The sequence below is a fragment of the Apodemus sylvaticus genome, chromosome 7, assembly GCF_947179515.1.
Source record: "Apodemus sylvaticus chromosome 7, mApoSyl1.1, whole genome shotgun sequence".
NCBI lineage: Eukaryota > Metazoa > Chordata > Mammalia > Rodentia > Muridae > Apodemus > Apodemus sylvaticus.
In genome coordinates, this window is record NC_067478.1 from 14,699,753 (window position 1) to 14,718,540 (window position 18,788).

At 55.1% G+C, this 18,788-nt stretch overlaps 1 protein-coding gene and 1 pseudogene across 1 annotated transcript in view; both read right to left on the minus strand.

Annotated features, from left to right (window-relative positions):
* Positions 1–430: 430 nt before the first annotated feature.
* Positions 431–18,788, minus strand: part of Col7a1 (collagen type VII alpha 1 chain) — a 31,327-nt gene continuing 12,969 nt past the window's right edge. Inside the window, exons 48-118 of the mRNA XM_052187216.1 lie at positions 18,651–18,704; positions 18,511–18,570; positions 18,382–18,417; positions 18,191–18,271; positions 18,056–18,091; positions 17,813–17,857; positions 17,501–17,572; positions 17,237–17,281; positions 16,978–17,004; positions 16,758–16,787; positions 16,556–16,627; positions 16,443–16,478; positions 16,334–16,369; positions 16,164–16,244; positions 15,915–15,950; positions 15,506–15,568; positions 15,377–15,421; positions 14,267–14,302; positions 14,161–14,196; positions 13,968–14,054; positions 13,816–13,851; positions 13,677–13,712; positions 13,509–13,556; positions 13,183–13,218; positions 12,932–13,054; positions 12,632–12,832; positions 12,504–12,539; positions 12,367–12,420; positions 12,146–12,214; positions 12,027–12,071; positions 11,846–11,908; positions 11,610–11,654; positions 11,284–11,319; positions 11,135–11,170; positions 10,941–10,985; positions 10,798–10,830; positions 10,654–10,716; positions 10,504–10,539; positions 10,343–10,423; positions 10,148–10,216; positions 9,991–10,026; positions 9,881–9,922; positions 9,709–9,753; positions 9,575–9,619; positions 8,143–8,178; positions 8,000–8,059; positions 7,787–7,894; positions 7,549–7,620; positions 7,382–7,417; positions 7,224–7,283; positions 7,076–7,120; positions 6,857–6,892; positions 6,709–6,744; positions 6,572–6,628; positions 6,329–6,400; positions 5,934–6,005; positions 5,693–5,728; positions 5,327–5,407; positions 4,944–4,997; positions 4,684–4,737; positions 4,546–4,608; positions 4,123–4,185; positions 3,904–4,020; positions 2,852–2,929; positions 2,714–2,767; positions 2,515–2,563; positions 1,873–1,905; positions 1,654–1,740; positions 1,328–1,456; positions 1,033–1,227; positions 431–778 (exon numbers count right to left, since the gene is read on the minus strand). Of these exons, the coding sequence (XP_052043176.1) occupies positions 762–778; positions 1,033–1,227; positions 1,328–1,456; positions 1,654–1,740; positions 1,873–1,905; positions 2,515–2,563; positions 2,714–2,767; positions 2,852–2,929; positions 3,904–4,020; positions 4,123–4,185; positions 4,546–4,608; positions 4,684–4,737; positions 4,944–4,997; positions 5,327–5,407; positions 5,693–5,728; positions 5,934–6,005; positions 6,329–6,400; positions 6,572–6,628; positions 6,709–6,744; positions 6,857–6,892; positions 7,076–7,120; positions 7,224–7,283; positions 7,382–7,417; positions 7,549–7,620; positions 7,787–7,894; positions 8,000–8,059; positions 8,143–8,178; positions 9,575–9,619; positions 9,709–9,753; positions 9,881–9,922; positions 9,991–10,026; positions 10,148–10,216; positions 10,343–10,423; positions 10,504–10,539; positions 10,654–10,716; positions 10,798–10,830; positions 10,941–10,985; positions 11,135–11,170; positions 11,284–11,319; positions 11,610–11,654; positions 11,846–11,908; positions 12,027–12,071; positions 12,146–12,214; positions 12,367–12,420; positions 12,504–12,539; positions 12,632–12,832; positions 12,932–13,054; positions 13,183–13,218; positions 13,509–13,556; positions 13,677–13,712; positions 13,816–13,851; positions 13,968–14,054; positions 14,161–14,196; positions 14,267–14,302; positions 15,377–15,421; positions 15,506–15,568; positions 15,915–15,950; positions 16,164–16,244; positions 16,334–16,369; positions 16,443–16,478; positions 16,556–16,627; positions 16,758–16,787; positions 16,978–17,004; positions 17,237–17,281; positions 17,501–17,572; positions 17,813–17,857; positions 18,056–18,091; positions 18,191–18,271; positions 18,382–18,417; positions 18,511–18,570; positions 18,651–18,704 (4,173 nt within the window). The 3' untranslated portion in view covers positions 431–761. The remainder of the gene's footprint in view (positions 779–1,032; positions 1,228–1,327; positions 1,457–1,653; positions 1,741–1,872; positions 1,906–2,514; positions 2,564–2,713; positions 2,768–2,851; positions 2,930–3,903; positions 4,021–4,122; positions 4,186–4,545; positions 4,609–4,683; positions 4,738–4,943; positions 4,998–5,326; positions 5,408–5,692; positions 5,729–5,933; positions 6,006–6,328; positions 6,401–6,571; positions 6,629–6,708; positions 6,745–6,856; positions 6,893–7,075; positions 7,121–7,223; positions 7,284–7,381; positions 7,418–7,548; positions 7,621–7,786; positions 7,895–7,999; positions 8,060–8,142; positions 8,179–9,574; positions 9,620–9,708; positions 9,754–9,880; positions 9,923–9,990; positions 10,027–10,147; positions 10,217–10,342; positions 10,424–10,503; positions 10,540–10,653; positions 10,717–10,797; positions 10,831–10,940; positions 10,986–11,134; positions 11,171–11,283; positions 11,320–11,609; positions 11,655–11,845; positions 11,909–12,026; positions 12,072–12,145; positions 12,215–12,366; positions 12,421–12,503; positions 12,540–12,631; positions 12,833–12,931; positions 13,055–13,182; positions 13,219–13,508; positions 13,557–13,676; positions 13,713–13,815; positions 13,852–13,967; positions 14,055–14,160; positions 14,197–14,266; positions 14,303–15,376; positions 15,422–15,505; positions 15,569–15,914; positions 15,951–16,163; positions 16,245–16,333; positions 16,370–16,442; positions 16,479–16,555; positions 16,628–16,757; positions 16,788–16,977; positions 17,005–17,236; positions 17,282–17,500; positions 17,573–17,812; positions 17,858–18,055; positions 18,092–18,190; positions 18,272–18,381; positions 18,418–18,510; positions 18,571–18,650; positions 18,705–18,788) is intronic.
* On the minus strand, positions 8,543–8,929 carry LOC127688514 (bolA-like protein 2; annotated as a pseudogene).

Sequence of the window (18,788 nt, forward strand, 5' to 3'; positions counted from 1 at the left end):
CCACTCACCAACCCCAGGCCCCCTCAACCCAGACCCTTCCCATCCCGACTCAAGGCCACTCGTACCGCTATGCCAGTGTCCTCAGGGGTAGGCTGAGACGGCTGGGGCCAGGCAGCAGTCCTGCGGCTGACCCTTTACTCCACTTGGAGGCCCATTTATCTCCCCCAGCCTCGTGGGGTAGGAGCTTCCTGGCACGAGGCAGCTCCCTACCTATGACTCACCCCCCCTCCTGGGGAGCCAGGACACCTCCTTAGCCCCCACCCTATTTATTTATTTCAAGGGGACAAGTTAGGGGGACTAAGATCACAGAAAAAGAACAAGGGATAGGCGTGAGGACTCAATACCATGCAGTACAATGCCGACTACCCCTTTCCCCAAAGGAAGTCTGCCTCCTGATACCCCCATCCCGACCAAGCAATCAACAACAAGGGCCTTTTAAAACAGCAGCTTTAATGCCCCTCCCTTCCCATCAGCACCATGTATCACAGCCTCGGGTCAAGGGTCAGGTTGGACACCAGTCACATCCATTCACTGCCCGCGGCCACCACCAACAGTGAGTCATCTGCCAGGAAAGCGGGCGCCACAATGGAGACTTGTCCACAGGGGGGAAGGCTAGACCCACAGGACCAAGTCACTGAAATAGTGGACACGGACACGCGCTCACGTGCACACACGACTCTAGCACCAAATGGAGAACAGCGGGACCCGGCTGAGCCCTGCTGCCTCCAGGGACTGCTGGTCACCAAGCATATATGAGGGCCTCAGCCCTGGGCAGCACCTGTGTAGAACACATCAGAAGACATTCAGCCCTCTGAACCTCTTTTCAAACATGAAATCTGCACAGAAACATGCCAAAGCATCCAGGAGGGTTGGAGTGTGTATTCTGACTCCAGAGGGACCATGCAGGCTCATCAGCTGGGGACATGTAGCCAGGTCTGGGATCTGCTCCAGGTCCTCTAGTCTCTGGGAACATGTTGGCCAAGCACTAATGGATGTAGAAGCAGCCTCCACTGAGAGCATCTAGGGCCATACCTGTTTTCTGGCTGTGGACCCCTTGGGGTGGACAGCGGCGCTCACATGCCTCACGGGTTCCAAAACGATTGGCATTCCCTCCGCAGCCACCATAGACAAAGGGATGACAGGCTGTGCCACCGGGCACAGTTCGATGGTACCAGCGCAGGGTATAGGCAGTACAGGAGCCCTCATCCAGTGGTAGGGAGCAGACATCTAGGCACAGCAGTTGGTTAGGTCACCAGGGATAGTGGGGATCAGAGGAATCCAAAATCAGCAAAAGATCAGCGGTGGGATGGGCTCTGCTCTGCACTACCTGAACCTCTCTGGTCCCAGGCCTTAATCTCAGCATCACCATCCCATGGGACTTCAGGGTCCTGGTAATCCTCCACAGAATACACGGAGTACTCGGAGAAGTCGTCATCATCTTCAGGGGGCACCTGGCCTGCAGGCAGGGTAGGGTGTGCTGTGAGGAGACCCCTGCTAGTTCTGGGACAGAATAGACAACATCTGTCTCCCTCACATGCAGAAACGTGTGTGGGTACTGTGTGTAGGCTCTATATACATTCAATGTGCCCCGATGAGTTCCCATATGCATAACTGTACCCAACCTGTACATGCCCCGTGGGCTGTCAGTCTCACCTTCCTCCTCTACATGAGAGACCCGGAGCACAGGAACACGGTGGAGCTGGGGGCCAGCTGTATCCGCAGCATAGCCGGGGAGGGGTCCTGAAGCACAGAGCAGGTGACAACATTCTTGGTTATCATGGTCAGCCACCCTAGCCACACCCCTACTGAGAGGACCCAGAGGATGAGTCGGTGCCTTGGGAAGAAACGTTCTAGATACAGAAAGCTACTCACGTGATCCGGATGCAATAAACTGGCCCTGGCAGGCTGGAAGTGACAGAAAAAGGTTGAATGAGACCATGAGAAATGGAGGACAAGGCGCAAAGGCAGAAGATGGGGGAAAGAGAAACAGACAGAAGGCACATGCATGGGGGCTAAGATATACAGAAAGATAGAGCCAGAGAGCCAGTGAGAGACGAAGGAGTGAGGAGAGAGAACAGGTGAGAGGGAAGAGGAGGAAGGAGCACAGAGGAGATGAGCCAAGGGGGCAGGGGGGGGGGTGCTGGGAACAGACCCGCGATGCAAGGGCCGGAGGCACGGGGGACAGGAAGCAAGGAGATGAAAGCAGTCATGACACTCAGCAGGAGGCCCCCAGGATCACCCCTCCCCCTCCTGTGTCACATCTGGAACCAGCTCTGCTCCCTACGACCCCTCCACACAGATAGTCATAGATAGTCATCAGAACGCCGTGTAGCCACCCACATCTCTGTCTGCCTCCATTAAGGAAGTCCTGTTAGCGTGTTTATTCTCAACATCTGTGTGGCTCACAGCCACCGGGCTCTGCTCACCCTCTGTAAGTTCTGGGGACTTGCCAGCCCCCATCGAGGTATCCTGGGATACAGACAGGGCAGGAGACTCCACACTAGACCCACTCACCACAATGCTGACTCATCTCCTGACGCACAAAGCCCCGAATGTCATCCTCCTAGGGACACAAGACCACAAGGTCTCTGAAGAACCCATGAATCACGGGTCTCATAAAGCAGGAATCAAAGGCAAGTCATAATCAAGTCAAGGGCCCCGGGACTCAGGGGTCAGGGTTCTGGGTTCCCCAACCCACTCAGGCTAAACTCACTGTCAGCGCAGCTTCCCCCTTCTCCCCACGGGGGCCAGCAGGTCCTGGTCGCCCCTATGTGTGACAAATGAAACCAGGTTGTGACAGATAGCAGACATCAGAGATGATGCTAATCTCTGACTCCAAGCTCCCACTCACCTGTTCCCCTCTCTCACCAGGGGTGCCAGGAGCCCCCGGAGCCCCCACCACACTCTCTCCAGGGGGACCTCGCTCACCCTGTCAGACACAAGGACCAAGTAGGCAGAGTCAGTGACAACTTTAGGTCAGAATACAAAGGCAAGCAAAAGCCGAGATTAAAGCATGGCTTGTAGGCTCCAGATTTAGAGAGGCTAGAAAGGCAGGGATGCTGGAGTGTGTGAGCTCAGTGCAGCGCCTGACTAAGGCTGCGGGTCTAATCCTCAGCACAGGCTGGAGAGATGGCTCAGCAGTCACAACACTTGATATTCTTGTTTCTTTTTCTAAAGATTTATTTATTCCATGTATGTGATTACTCAGTCGCTGTCTTCAGACACACCAGAAGAGAGCATCAGATCCCACTAAAGACAATTGTGAGCCACCATGTGGTTGCTGGGAACTGAACTCAGGACCTCAAGAAGAGCAGTCTGTGCTCTTAACTGCTGAGCCATCTCTCCAGCCCCCAACACTTGATATTCTGTTTTTTGTTTCATTTTGTTTTGTTTTTTTTCAAGACAGGGTTTCTCTGTGTAGGCCTGGCTATCCTGGAACTCACTCTGTAGACCAGGCTGGCCTCGAACTCAGAAATCCACCTGCCTCTGCCTCCCAAGTGCTGGGATTAAAGGTGTGCGCCACCACTGCCCGGCAGCACTTGATATTCTTATAGAGGACCCAGACTTGGTTACCAGCGCCCACGTGGTGACTCACACTCATCTGTAACTCCAGTTCCAGGGGATCCGATGCCTTTTCTGGCCTTCTTAGGCACCAGGCATATACATGGTACAAGACATTCATATGCGCAGGATAAAAAATAAACTTAAAAAAAAAAATGGCAGCAGGCATGGAAGTGCAAGCCTTTAATCCCAGCACCTGGGAGGCAGAGGCAAGCAGTACTCTGAATCTGAGGCTAGCCTGATCTACATAGAGAATTCCAAGCCACCCAGGGCTGCATAGTGAGACCCTGTCTAAAAAGATCAGGGAGGGTCAAGTCAGGCATCGTGTTTGGAAACCCTTACCTTCTGACCCTGAAGCCCTTCAGGTCCCTTGGGACCAACACCACCAGGTGGCCCTGGGGGACCACTAGAGCCATCATTTCCTCTGGGACCTGGAAAGCCCCCAACTCCTGGGGGCCCCTATGGAAAGATAGAGAAGGGTTGGTGTGAAACCACTCTTCAAAATGAAACCACTACCAGAGACAATGCTCTCCCCAGGCCACAACCCCTGACCTCACTTACCCTCTCCCCTTTCTCTCCTTGGTCACCCTTGGGTCCTGACAGTCCATCAAAGCCTCTGTCACCCTGGAAACAGAAGAAGCAGAAAAATACTCAGCCCTGACCTCCTTCTGCTCTTGTAGCTCCTTGAGCTTTGTGAATTCCCTGGCCCAGCGCCCCCCACAGTGTATGATCCAAGCATCTGTTACCATGTCTACTGTGATTCTATGACACCCACTCCACCCTAACCCTGTTCTGATATAACATGACTCCCCCTTCACCTTCTACCTTTCCATGCTAACTCTCTACCGTGACCCCTGATATTTCCTGAAATCTCAAAATCAGCCACATGATCCCCCAAAGCCACAACCTTCCTTGCCTCTGTCATGACTTTCTTTGCCTATCTGACGCCACCCCCATCATGTTCACTCTCCGGAGCCCCTGTACCTTGGGACCGATCAGGCCCTCTTTCCCAGGAGCCCCAGACGGACCCGGCATACCAGGCTCCCCCTAAAGGAAAAAAAATGTGAGGTTGACTCTCTAGTCAACTGTTCCTCTTCATTTAGGGTGTACCCTGTCACTCACCATGTCTCCTTTCTTTCCTGCCAACCCAGGGCGACCAGGAAAACCAGCTTCTCCCTGGAGGTATCAAGAGAGAAGTGAGCCTTAGGCCCCAGCACCCCCAACCCATCCCCACCATCCCCACCGTCTCCACACCATCCCCACCGTCTCCACACCATCCCCACCGTCTCCACATCATCCCCACTGTCTCCCCACCATCTCCACATCATCCCCATGGCCCCGCATCAGCCCCACAGCCCCAGAATCTCCCGTCACATCCATACCTTATCTCCTTTTTCTCCATCAAGGCCACAGGATCCCTTTATTCCTCTTTCACCCTAAGGTAGGAAAGCAGACAAGAAGGCAACTTCTCAGTCAGGTGTGAGGGCACACATCCGTAATCCCAGCACTTGGGAGGTACAAGCAGGAGGGTCAAGAGTTCAAGTCCAGGCTTGGCTATATAATAAATTAAAAGTTAGCCTGGGCTACGCAAAAACCTGGGTTCAAACATTTTAAGAAGAGCTATTAGTATTTCACCTTGAGTCTTTGAACTTAAAACCAGCTCCTACTACTGGTTTTAGGCCTTCCCAACTTGAGCTAACACCCCTGAGCTCCCAAATCTGAACCTAAGCCCCTTATTCTCCAACACCAGGCCCCCTTGGCTCACCTTGAGGCCCCTGGGACCTGTGAAGCCAATATCTCCTTTGTCTCCTCGGAAACCAGGGGCTCCATCCTTTCCTGGGGCTCCCTGGGGAGGAAAGGTATTAACATGGGTCAAGACAGGAGAGTGAAGCATCAAGAGGAACCACCTTAGAGGGCAGGCAGGGTTCTTCGGTCACCATCCATTACCATGGGAACAAGGGTCAGCGTGAGCTGAGGTCACTATCATAGAGTTCACTGCAGAGGTAGGAGCTTCTGAGAAACGGGAAGGTCATAAAAAATGAGGTCTCTAAAAGGCTACATGGGCCTGGTCATTATGGGAATGAGGGCCTTATAAGGATGTGGGTGTCTCTATGGGATTGGGGTACCTTACCGGCTCACCGGGGATCCCTGCAACACCTGGCTCTCCCTGTAGGAAACGGATTGAGGTAAATCCTTCAGTGTAATGGTACCCTAAGTTGACACATGCAATCATTTGGTGACCCAGTAAGCCAGGCCCCAATCAGCACATAGAGCCTGTGTGAACACACGTGACCAAGGAAGCCAAGATCCCCTTAACGTAAATCCCCAAGGCAGGTGTGACTGTGAGTGACTAGGCCTGGGGTGGAACTTGCCTTGGGTCCTGTGAGTCCTCGAACTCCAACTGACCCAGCCGAGCCTTTGTCCCCAGGCTCTCCTTTGGAGCCCTTTAAGAGTGACCGGAAGAAAGGACAGAATCAAGACGCCATCTGGAGCACCCCAAACAGGACAAGAGCTCCCTGGCTATTTCCAGAGGCTCCCCTTCTAGTGTTGTAGCCCAGAGCCTCCTCCTGGTCTCACCAGGAGCCACTGGAGCTCCCCCATGGTCCCTATCCTCTCTGTCCCCTTGGAGTCACTACGGCCTAAGTTTCCCTCTCGCACACAATAAGCTTCGTCCTTCTCTGACTTTCTGTGGCACACACACACACACACACAAACACACACCCTGCAGGACCCCATGAGGACAACCCACCCACCCTCTTCCTTGTACCTTGTCACCAGGATTCCCACTTTCTCCTGGAGGTCCTTTGTCACCATCTATGCCTCGAAGCCCTCGTTGGCCCTAGGTCAAGAGGTCAGAAATGAGGGTGAGAAGCCTGGGTCAGGTGTTGGGCGCTCCTCATGTTCTGGAAAGCTGAGCTCTTGGGTCCCCTGAGCCAGCCCCACCAAATTCTTTCCTACAGCCAAGCGAGACCGAGTTTATATCTGAACCCTCCCCCCACCACATACTCACCATATCCCCTTTGGCACCTCGTGGCCCGGGAGGTCCCTCAATCACAACTGAGTCACCCTGAGGGGGGGAGGAATGAGAAGAGTCAGGAGTACCCCAGTTTCCTGCTCTGATTTCCCCTCCCTGATAACCACACTCACCTTGTCACCCTTGAGCCCTGCAGCGCCAGCATCTCCCTATTGGGTGGGAGAATGAGAATCTCATGGAGCCGGGGGAGGGGCCTGGACCTTAATGACGATATCCACCAGACCCCCACTCACCCCAGGGGTCTTCCTCCCACACCCTTACCTTCTCTCCTCGCTCTCCCCGGCTGCCAGGGGGCCCCTGTGTGGAACAGAGTGATGAGTTAGGGGACTGTGGGCGACTAGGGCAGCTCAAGGGACAGAGTAAGACAGGACTAGAGAGGGAATAAGAGGACCAGAGCCGGAAAAGAGAACCAGGGGCCAGGACAGTCCTCAGTCAGTCAGGAATGAGCCATTCCACTGGGCTCTCCCCGACAGGACATACCATGAATCCACGAGGTCCTTCCTGGCCAGGGTGGCCATCTTCACCCTGAATAATGGATGACATTAGGTCCACTGTCAGAGGTTGGGAATCTGAGGCAAGGACTACAATGGAGGGGCGGAGAGCCCTGTCTGTGGTGACATACACATACCCGGACACCTGGTTCACCACGCTCTCCTCGGGGCCCTGGCGGCCCTGCTCCTGCGTCTCCCTAGAGTTCAATAGGAATAAGTAAGAGGGCTCAGTAGAGGACAGAGGATTATAGGAGCTCAGTGAGGCACAGAAGAGAGCCAACAGCACATCACCTACCTTGTCCCCTTTGAGTCCAGAGGCTCCAGGTGTTCCCTGTGGGTCAGAGTGAGGTGAGGAACCTATGGATTTGAGGTACCCCTGTACCCAACCTCATGGCCTAGTCCCCACCATAACTCATAATTCTCTCGTGGGCAGACTTGGGGCATTAAGGCAGGTCTACTCACCGCTGACCCTGGTGGTCCAGGTGGTCCCAAGGGACCTGGGGCACCTTCTCTCCCTGGGGGGCCTGCCAGACCCTATAGAAAGCAAGGGAAATAGGGAGTGGGTTGGGACTCATCCTTCTTTTTCTCTCAAGACTGGGTACCACCAAAGAAGAGGCCCAGTTCCTTCCCCCCACCTGCTACCAAATTCAAAGGTTCCTGGGGTGGCCAAGTCCCTGGTGCTTGCCCCCTACCCTCTTACCCGCTCTCCAACAGGCCCAGGCTGGCCCGTCTCTCCTCGAGGTCCTGTCTGACCAGGGAACCCAACAACACCAGGAGCACCGGGGGCACCAGGGAGGCCCGAGTCTCCCTGAAACAGATTACAAGGAGCAGTGGTCACAGAAGGACACCTTCCCAGGTCTGACCCCAGAACTCCTCCTTCTGCCTCAGGAGACTTGATGGAGCACTGACTTACCTTCATACCTGGAGGACCACTTGGGCCAGGGGGGCCCTGAACCCCAACGCCTGGCTCACCCTTTGAGGGAAAGAGGGGGTCTCATCAGGTTCAAAGAGTCATACACCCATGGTTCCATGTAAAGGCCTTCCATATAAATGTACCTTGAGACCTTTGAGCCCTGGAGCCCCTTTTTGACCCTAAAAAAATAAAAATATATATATATAAAATAATTCAGGCTGGAGAGATGATGACTCAGGTTAAGAACACTGGCTGTTCTTCCAGAAGACTCAGGTTCAATTCCTAGCACACACACAACTGTCTACAACTTGAGTCCCAAGGAATCCAATGCCATTTCTGGCCTCCAAGGGCAACAGGCAAGCAGGCAGTGCATGAACAAGCAGGCAAAACACTCCTGCACATTATTTTTTTTTCAAGACAGGGTTTCTCTGTATAGCCCTGGCTGTTCTGGAACTCACTCTGTAGACCAGGTTGGCCTCGAACTCAGAGGTCCTCCTGCCTCTGCCTCCCAAGTGCTGGGATTAAAGGCGTGTGCTACCACTGCCTGGCAGTCCTACACATTTTTTTTTCCAGGTTTAAAATTTAATGGCTGTTCAGGCCTGGGCCCCTCATTCCTTCCGCTGCCGGGTCCACTGCTCTGGGGTCAGGGTTTTCTGCTCGAAGGCATGGATGTGCGGGAGCTCTTCGGCTAAGCACTCATTCACCAGCCGGTGTCTCTGGAGCAATGGCTTTCCCTCGAACTTGGCCGTCACCATCGGAAGCTGGTCGCGCAATGGTTCAGAGTCGTGTCCTCCACCTCCACATGCTCTGCCTCCAGGTCCTGCCACAGCTTCTCGCGGAGGTACTCGGCGCTGAGTTCCATGGCCACAGCCCGGCGGGGCCACAGCCTGGCGTGCACAGCACCTGGCCTCGGGTCCCTCCACCTCGCTTTCCACCCTCACTCACTCCTGCACGTTTAGGAATGTTGATACCAAGCTTCTGTATAGATCAAAACTGTCTCAGGGAAACTCAGATAATTACGAGCCTCTGGGAACACAGACAGGACTGTAGGCTGGGGAGAACCCAGGCCAAGGGAGGCCCAGATGTGACCACAGACACGTGGGAGTTCAGCCATGACCACAGGCACACAGAGCTCACACATGAGCGTGCAAACAGGAGGGACCACAGATGTGGTGCTCAATGGAAACCCCGTCACAAAGCTTAGATGTGAGGACAGATGTGTACTCAGGCAGACAGGGGTGGAACACAAGATTGCAAACACATGACCAGGGAGAGGCCTGCAGAAATACTGCTGCGTCCTGAGACCTGGGAGATGAGGCAGTGCCAGACATGCATGGGCCCGGTCACGGTAAGAGCCGTGATGAAGGATGGGTGCACCGAAGCCATGCTGGCATCCACAAGTACGGAGGTCCGCAAATATGGAAGCCAAAAAGCACTCAAGCTGTGTGCTGTGTGTTCCAGACAGAAACTTCCAGGGAATGTAAGCATAGGGGTTCAGTGCTATGAACAACCCCAAGAATGGTCTTTGTTTTCATGGTCAAGTCAGGCTTGGCCCTGCCCAGACCCCAGACTTACGTCTTCCCCAGGGTCCCCAGGCTCTCCTGCACGGCCAGCTTCACCCTGCACATAGAGGATGGTCAGGGCCTCTGGCCTCCTGGCCTCACCCCTACTCTGCCTAACACTTATGCCGGAAGCCCAGATACACTCACCTTTTCACCCCGTGGTCCGGGCAGTCCTCGGTCACCTTTGGCTCCCTACAGACATAAGGGTCATAGGACCACGCATGTGTCAGTCGCAAACAATTCTTAAGGAGGTAGGGCTAAGGCCAGGGTCAAATGTGGGGGAATCTTGTGAAGCTAAGAGTCAGGGTGTCACACTCACCGGCTCACCCAGCAGGGCTCCAGCAAGGTCTCCTGGGGCTCCCTGATAACAGAGGAGGTCAGTGGCTTTCCCTCACACCCCAGTCCTTAGCCCTTCCTTTCCATACTCACCTTCTCGCCTTTTGCTCCGGGGGGCCCGACCACCACCTGTGGGGAACGCCTGGTGAGCAATCTAGTCACCCTTGGTTCCCACCCCGTCCTGCCATCCCAGACGGCAGGTAGAAACTAAGGCTTAGGGCAGGGAGTAGAGACCAGAGACAAGAGTCACCTGTCCAGGGGCCCCCACAGGCCCAGGTTCTCCTTTAGGTCCAACAGGGCCGGGCAGACCTGGCGACCCCTATGAAAGAGCAGTGTGGGGAACTGAGTCTCCCCAGCATCTTATCCCCGACGCCCAGCGACTACCCAGCCAGTCGGGCACAGGGCTCCACACCAGGCCCACCACCAGCCCTCCTAAAACACCTACCGGCACACCAGGACCTCCCCTGTCTCCATCCTTTCCACTGCTGCCATCACGGCCTGGGGGTCCTGGCTTCCCTGTCTCCCCCTGAAAAGAAGGGACTCAGTCAAGGACCTACACAATGACCCTTAACCCTAGGAGCCCAGCCCAAACCTACCAGGACTTACCACTTGTCCAGGCAAACCTGGAGAGCCTTGTGGACCCTGGGGCGGGGGGCAGATATAAGATCATATAAGGTGAGGGTCAAAGGACACGGGAGAATGGAACACGAGGAACACAGAAGTTGCAGCATGGTATTCCAACCACAACTCACTCACCACAAGGCCGGAAGGGCCAGGAGGGCCAGGGAGTCCCACAGCTCCAGTAGGTCCAGGCAGACCCTGGAAGGAGAAGTTCAGGACAGTGGCAAACCCACAAGTGCCTTGGAACCTAGCCCAACAGCCAATGGCTACACCACTCACCCGTCCTGGGGGTCCTGTCTCTCCAGGTTCCCCCTGTAAAAGACCCAGAAACCTTGTGTTCAGCTCCATCGTGGGAACAGACATGCGTGGTATCGCCCTCCCTTCATCTCTACATCCCATTGCCCTCCCACGCCCAGACTCACCTTCAGGCCAGAAGGCCCCTGGGGTCCTGCAGGGCCAGCAAGACCCTAGAAAAAAGCATGAAGGCAGAAGACAGGCTTCAGTGGTGTCCGTCAGGGTTCCAGGATTCTCGTGAACAAAGCCTGGCTTATCAACACGGGGACAGATGACTGTCCCCTTTCCTACCCTCACTAAACACCTTTTCTCCATCACTCACCGGGGCACCAGGTGGTCCAGGGTCTCCATGGCTACCCTGTTGGGGAGAGACTGATGAAAGGAGCCAGCTGCACCCAGGGAAAGGAGGCAATGTTTTTCACTGGTGTTTGGCACAGGATAGGAACAAAATGGAGGTTTTAATGTACTCACCACTGGGCCAGGGGTCCCCCTGGGGCCCTGCAGACCCTGCATAAGGAAGGGGCTGATGAGCCTTGGTTCAGGCCTCACTGTGGCCTGTTCCCACCTTCTGAGGACCTTTGTCTGGTGAGCACCTTAGACTACCCACTTCCCCGGCACAGATGGCCGTATACCTGTGAACCGCTCTTACAAACAGCTCATAGACACGCAGACAGTAAACCTGTCAGGCAGCATGCACCTGTGTCTGTAATTTGCATGTAGGCATAGCCCCACTCCCTCAAGTAACGACCACAGCGAGGGTCTCAGAGCCTAGGACGGCTCCTCCTGTGGCCACTCACCGGCTTCCCTTCAGGCCCGGCCACACCACGCTCTCCTGGCAGACCCTGTAAAAGAATTGGTCCATGAGCACCTTGTCCTTACACCCAACCCCCGCTTCCTCCCTGCCCACCCTGCCCCCGATGGCCAAGGATGGGACTTGTGTTCCTAAGCAGTGCCGACTCCAGCCCTGCATATATGACAACACATGTAGGAGCCATGTTCTCGGACATGTGTGGCCTATGGGGCAAGGACTCACTGGGCTGCCATCATGACCCCTCTTTCCAGGCTCGCCTGTGTCTCCTTTGATGCCTGGTACACCCTGCAAATGAAACGTCATGCCCTGAGCCCCGTTCTCTGTCACGTGTTCACATACATATGTGCAGACCACTCATGGTATGCCCCATAGAGAGGCGGCATGGTAGGATAGGAAGCCTCACCCTGTCTCCTTTGGGTCCAGGGTGACCATCACTGCCTGGCTCCCCCTGTTTAGATGAGATGTCAGGTCAGGCCCGAGGGTCATGGTGAGGCTTGGGTTACAAGTTGACCCCACACTGACCTTAGCACCCTTGAGTCCAGGAGGCCCTTGTTCTCTCGTGGGCCCAGGGCCTGGCTCTTCAGTGGCCACCTAGGAGTACAAAATCACACAGGGAAGATGAGCCTGGCATATAGGTCTGAAGGGATCAATCAGTACAGGTCCCAGGATCACATAAAATTATGGGGTTTCTGGGGCCCAATCTCAGGGTAGTATCATCACTGATCACATATCTGGGTGGTCACCTTGGGGCCAGGAGGGCCAGGTGGTCCAGGGAGGCCGGGAAGACCATCTCTGCCCTGCAGAAGGAAAGAAAACGAGATGCTGAGACAGCGGTGTAGGCTCCGGGAAGGCCCCGTCCGAGTGTCTCTCCAGCACGCACCTGTTCCCCACGTTCTCCTTTCTCTCCCCTTTCTCCCTGGGTACAAAGAGCAGGGAGAGGCCAGCATCAGTGGAAAGGCCGGTCTCTCCCACCATTCCCCAACCCCTCCTCGTCAGCCCTGTGCTCACCCTGTCTCCTGGCCTTCCTGCTTCCCCTGAACCACCAGCCCTGCCTGGGAGTCCAGGAATGCCAGGCTTTCCAGGTTCCCCAGCAAGGCCAGGTGGCCCAGGTGGGCCCCTCTCACCAAGGGCCAGACCAGGAGGCCCCTGAGGGCCAGGGTCTCCACGCTCTCCCTTCAGCCCACGTTCTCCAGGAAGACCGATGGAGCCCTGGGGGAGGAGAAGGGTAGATGCTTATGGCTGTAAGTAAGGACATGGAGGATGTGCCCTCTACCAGGAACACTCACTGAGTATCCAGCAGTCACTTACCTCCTTGCCTGGAGGGCCTCGATCACCAGGGTCCCCCTTGAGGCCAGGTCTCCGCTCAGGCATCGGCAGGAAGCTACCAGAACTCTCATCCCAGGTATCCACAATCTCCCGCAGGGCTGACACCTGAGAGGGGTGAGGACAGAGAGGAGAGGCCGGCCTGTAGCTGCTACAACTCATCCACAGGGCTCTGTGGGACACTGCTTGTCTCTTAGGGCCCCACTGGACCCTACATCCGTCTCCAAACAACATACCTTGATGCCAGCAGTTTCCAGCAAACGCTCCGCACTCTGAAGACACAAAGATGGTAAAGAACTAGCCAGGCAAGAGAAGGCCCTCCCTCCTGCCCCACACTGTCCCCTGAGAAAGTGTCTGCACCCTATTGCCCTCTAGAGGCCAGGTGTGAGGCCTATCTTGGCATTTCTCCACTACCTGTGCTGCCTTGAATGGAAGCTCCAGGAACCCCAGTGGGGCAAGGGACCAAGGACAGAGGGCAGAACCCATAGAGTCCCATGGGAGGGGAAAGAGAAGTGAGTGCCAGGGCATGCCAGGGTATGCTCAAGGGCCAGGCCTTCCTCACCGGCAAGCTCCCGGGTTCTCCTCGTGGGCCACGTTCTCCAGGAAGGCCCTGGAGACAAGAAATTGGCTGCTGGGACCCAGCTGGGAGGGCATGGGGGGAGGTAGGATATGCGTACATCTAGCAGGAGGGCGTAGCTCCATGGGCAGATGATAATGGTGGGAGCCTCACCTGTTCCCCTTTGGATCCAGCCTCTCCGCGGTCACCCTGGGAAGAGAATGATCCAGCAGGAACATGTCTCCTAACCCCGCTCAGCCCATCATCACACTCTTTACCCAACACACCTCACCTTTACCCAACACATACTCACCTTAGGACCCATAATTCCTGGGACACCAGGGAAACCCTGAAGTATGAAGGAACATGAAGTAGTCACATGGGTCAAGGCACCCCCAAAACAGTAGCTCAGGATGCATAATGGACTACTGATCCCAAGTCACCTACAGTTACCTAGACACTCACCTGGCCAGGAGGGCCCACCTGTCCCGGAAGACCCGGGGGACCCTGGGGTCCAGGAGCCCCACGTTCACCCTTGGGACCATCAGGACCCTGTGGAGAATACAGTTAGTGTCCAGGGTGCCAGGGAAGAGTGGAACCATATGTCTCACCAGGTCATGATCAGGAACCACGGAATATCAAAAACTCAAGCACTCACTTCTCTTCCAGGGGCACCTGAATCTCCCTTTTCTCCCTAAGAAAGATAAGGCTTGTTAGACATGGTCCAAACTGAGGCCACAGCATCCTCCAAGAGAGGGGCTTACCTTCCTTCCATCTTCCCCAGGGTCTCCAGGTTCTCCCTGTGGGCAGAAGACCCATCAGCCCAAATGGTCTGGCTTCCAGACTGTCCGTATAGACTTCAGAAGACATGACGGTAACTGAACCTGTGCCTGTAGCTTCACGGATGTGTGTCTTAGAGTGCCTGTGTCTGTCCATCCCAGCAAACTGCTGCATGTTCATGGGTAGCCTGTATGCCTGCTCATGTGCACATGCTCAGGCCTTCCTCATTTAGCTCTCTGTATGTAACTCATATCCATGCAGACACAGTAAGAGTCTGTGTCTTATAAGCACACCTGCGCATGTGTGTCTTAGCGGATGCACACAGGACTCTGCATGTCTTCTTCTTCTTCTTTTTTTTTTCAAGACAGGGTTTCTCAGTATTGTCCTGGCTGTCCTGGAACTCACTCTGTAGACCAGGCTGGCCTTGAACTCAGAAATCCACCTGCCTCTGCCTCCCAGAGTGCTGGGATTACAGGCATGCGCCACCACCACCCAGCTCTGTATGTCTTCTATTTGCATATCATGGACTGTGTCTAAGCATGAATTTATACATACACTTGGGCCCCCAGTTCCTTAGAAACTGTATCTTTTGGCTTGTGTTTGCAAATCTTACATGTATTTCCGTCTATGTGGTCATATGCATGTTGGTGACTATTGCTATAACACAAATGCCAGCATGTTCTCAGCTATGTCATGGGCGAGCCATGGGACTTTGTCTCAGTACATCTTTGTCTAAAGGTAGTGTTCAAGTGTTAATATATCACCACATGTCATTGAATATGGTTTGAGGCCCACGTCTGTCGCTTTCAACCTGGTTTTGTGGCTCTTGGACTGCACAAGTGGCTGTGCTTATCTTGTCCTGCACTGCCCTTCCTGAGCTGACATGCACACAGATCTAACTCACTGTGCCCACTGTGCCCAGGTGTGCCCTAGAACACACTCCAAATGCACTGCCCCATCAGGGCTACGTTTGGTGTTGGTGCATGTCTACATAAGCCAGTACGTGTGTTCCATGTGCTGCCTGTGTTTCCGGGCCGTGTGAACACGTGAGCCTCTCTCGGCAGGTGTAGCAGCACTGTCTTAACCACACTCACATTTTTCCCATTCAGGCCAGGTTTGCCATCGTCGCCTGCCTTTCCCTGTGGGAACAGAAAGTTGGTCAGGTCTTAGGGCTCAGGCGATGGTAGAAGAGAGTAAAGGGACAGCCTGGGAGCTGGACTCACCGGTACCCCAGGAGGGCCAGGGGGACCAGGGGGGCCATGTTCTCCTCGAAGGCCTGGAAGCCCCTGGGGGAAAAATCATTGTTAGGATTGAGAAGGTCTCTGAGCTGTCCCTTAGGACATGGCCTAGAAGGCTCCCCAGGGCGGAGATTCAGAGTTCTTGTAGAAATACTCTGAGGCCCAGATCCTGCAAGTGAAGGGCTCTCTAGCTTTGACTCCTCATGGAAGAACCCCAGAACATTCTGTCAAGATGCATAAAGCGGAGGTCAGCAAGGAGACTTAGATGACCGGCTGACTAGGGACGGAGATCTCCTCCCAAAGACCCAGCAGGACCGCCTGCGCCATTCCCATTGATCGTGATGACATCCATGAAGCCTCTCCCGGAACCCCAAGTCACCCTCCCCTGACTTACATCTCTTCCAGGGTCCCCAGCTTTGCCTGAAGCACCCTACGAAGAGATTCAAAGTTAGGCATATGGATGAAGCTCCCTAGTCATTGGCAGGAAATAGTTCCTGTGAACCTAAAGCCTCCTACCAGTGATATGCCCCACACAGGAAGGCTCTCTAAAAGGACACACAGAGAGCATGCTGGTCCCAGAACTCAAGGCTAAGACCAAACATGTGAAATAAAAGGCCGCAGAACTGAGAAAACTGTTACTCACGTGTAGCCCTGGGGGGCCAGGGGCTCCTGGTTTCCCATCCAGCCCACTCCGGCCATCCAGCCCTGGGGGTCCCCGATCACCCTGAGAAAAACACAGTGGCAGGAAGCCTTGAAGACTGAGGTCGGTCCTCGAGCCAGTTATGCCTCCAGAGACCCATTCAGTCCTCTCACCTTGTCTCCTGCAGGGCCTCGAACACCTGGGTCTCCCTGGAGAAAACAAGGTCATAAGAAGGTGACAGTGTGATGGGGATGCAGGGTAAGGGGCAAGGTGCACACTCACCTGTGGGCCTGGGGATCCCCGAAGCCCATCAAGGCCCTGAAGACAAAAGAGAGAGGAATCCGAGTGAGGTGATGTTCAAGGACTGGAGTCCTCACAAGGCTCATCACACTTACCCTTTCTCCAGGGGCTCCAGGGGGGCCAGGGTCACCCTTGGGTCCTCGGGGACCTTCCTGTCCAGGCTCTCCCTGTGGCAGAGACAGGCTTGCTGAGGGAACAACACCTCAGCCACTAGGGACACTTGAACCATATCTTGTCACAAGGGCCATTGGATACTTCCCAGACTTGAGGCTTCGCTCTACCCACAGACCCCTGTACCTTGTCTCTGGATTCAAGGCCTGCATCCACCTGTAGAGGAATGATCAATTAGAACACGTCAAGAGGAAATCTGAGGCTGGAAAGGGGCAAGGGGTCACTAAGAGTTGATCAATAGAGGTGTCAAGGGACTGGGAGGGAAGTAGATTGGGCGGGGAGATACAGGAGGTGACAGGACCTGGGAAAGGAGATGCCAGAGGACCAGACCTAGATCAATACCTACCATCCGTCCAGGAGGACCTGGGGGGCCCTGGAAAAGGAAATTACTGGCATCAACAGGAGCCCTGAGCATCGAAGTTCAGAGTTGCCTAGGCTCAACCCTGTCCCCCAGTTCCATAAAGCACCCCAATGCTGACTCCTAGAAGACAGCTAGGCCTGCACCTGGCCATTAGTGCTTCTCCCTGATAACTCCCAGGTCTCTTTCCTGAGTGAAGTCCACGGTGGCAGCCCAGCCCACACAAGCCCAGGACAGTACTACTCACCGGCTCCCCACGGTCACCCTTGGGTCCAGACGATCCAGGGCTGCCCTGCAGAAGGCCAGGGAGTCAGTCAAGGTAGACAACGATTGGGGAGAGGTTTAGAAGTACCATGAGGGCTCATGGGGTATGGCTGGCCTTTGGGGAGTTGTCCCAGAAGAGAGAAGGGAGGTAAGGACTGTGGGGGTGATCCCTGCGGAGGTGAGGTGGGAACTGGATGGATGAATCGGGACTGAAGTCAGGGGTGAGGGGCCAGAGGTTGAGACTCACATTCCGCCCATCTTCTCCAGGATCTCCCTGGTCCCCCTTCTCTCCTACGGGCCCCCGGGGCCCAGGCGCCCCCTGAAAAGAACAGTTGGTTTGAGGCAGACTCTTCAGGCATTTTCAGGTTTTCCCATGAGCTTCTATTCTGCCTATGTTCGCCATCACCCTCAAATCCATGAGAGTTTCCCATCACCTCCTTGTACATAGATGCCCCTCTCACATCTCATCCTCCCCCACCTCCCCGACTACCTCTCTTCACTTTCCTAAGTTTCTCCCTCCCTCTTGTTTGACCTGTTATTTCTCCCTGTGAAAACTCACCCGGAGGCCGCGTTCACCTGCTTTTCCAGGCAAACCTGGCTCACCCTGGTGACAGAGAACAAAGTTACTCTGTGCAAGTGGGCTAGGACATAACTGACTCAGTAAGCATGGACAGAGATGGCCTGGGCACTGGCTGGACGGGAGCCAGAGGGTGGACACAGTTATGAGCTAGGGTCCCAAGGCTCTTGGGGTCACGGGTCTAGGGTAGAGGACCAAAAGCCACAGTGTGGCGAGGAGTCTCACCGGGGTACCCTCGTCACCCTTCTCTCCAGCTTCACCCTGTGAGACATGAGGGTCAGTCTTGGTCCTAAGACCCCAGTGATACACCCGACCCCCACACTCCCATTCCCCAGGACACCCCCAGATTCAGCCTCTCACGTCTCTTCCTCGGGGGCCAATGGGTCCTGGGGGACCAGGTCGCCCAGGCTCTCCCTTCTCTCCAGGAGGCCCTGAGTCACCCTGTCAGGGAGACAAGAAAGAGGGTGACGTACAACTCAGACAACACATAGCCTTTGTGAGAGGAGGGAACTCCACCAACCACAGGGTCACCCAAGGTCACAGATACTTACTGTGGGCCCTGCCCTGCCAGGGAGGCCAGTGGGACCCTGAGAGAGCAGGAATGGGAACAGGTTAGTCCAAATTCTAGATACCTTTCCCTCTGCCCTCTGCCGTATCCCCCCAGCCCCATATTTAGTTACCCTGTCTCCAGGGTTTCCTTTGGGGCCAGGGTCTCCAGGAAGAGCCAACCCAGGTGCGCCCTGTAGATGGAATGGTCAGTATTCAGGGGTGTATAACCTGCACCTGTCCCAACCCCCAAATGTGCTGTCCCCTCAGTCACCTGCTCTCCTTTGCTTCCAGAAGCTCCTCTGGGCCCAGGGAGCCCAGCATCTCCCTAAAGGTGACAAAGGCTATCAGTACCAGAACCAGGCTCTGAACGCTCCCACAACCCAGCAACCGGGCTACAAGCCTTGTGATC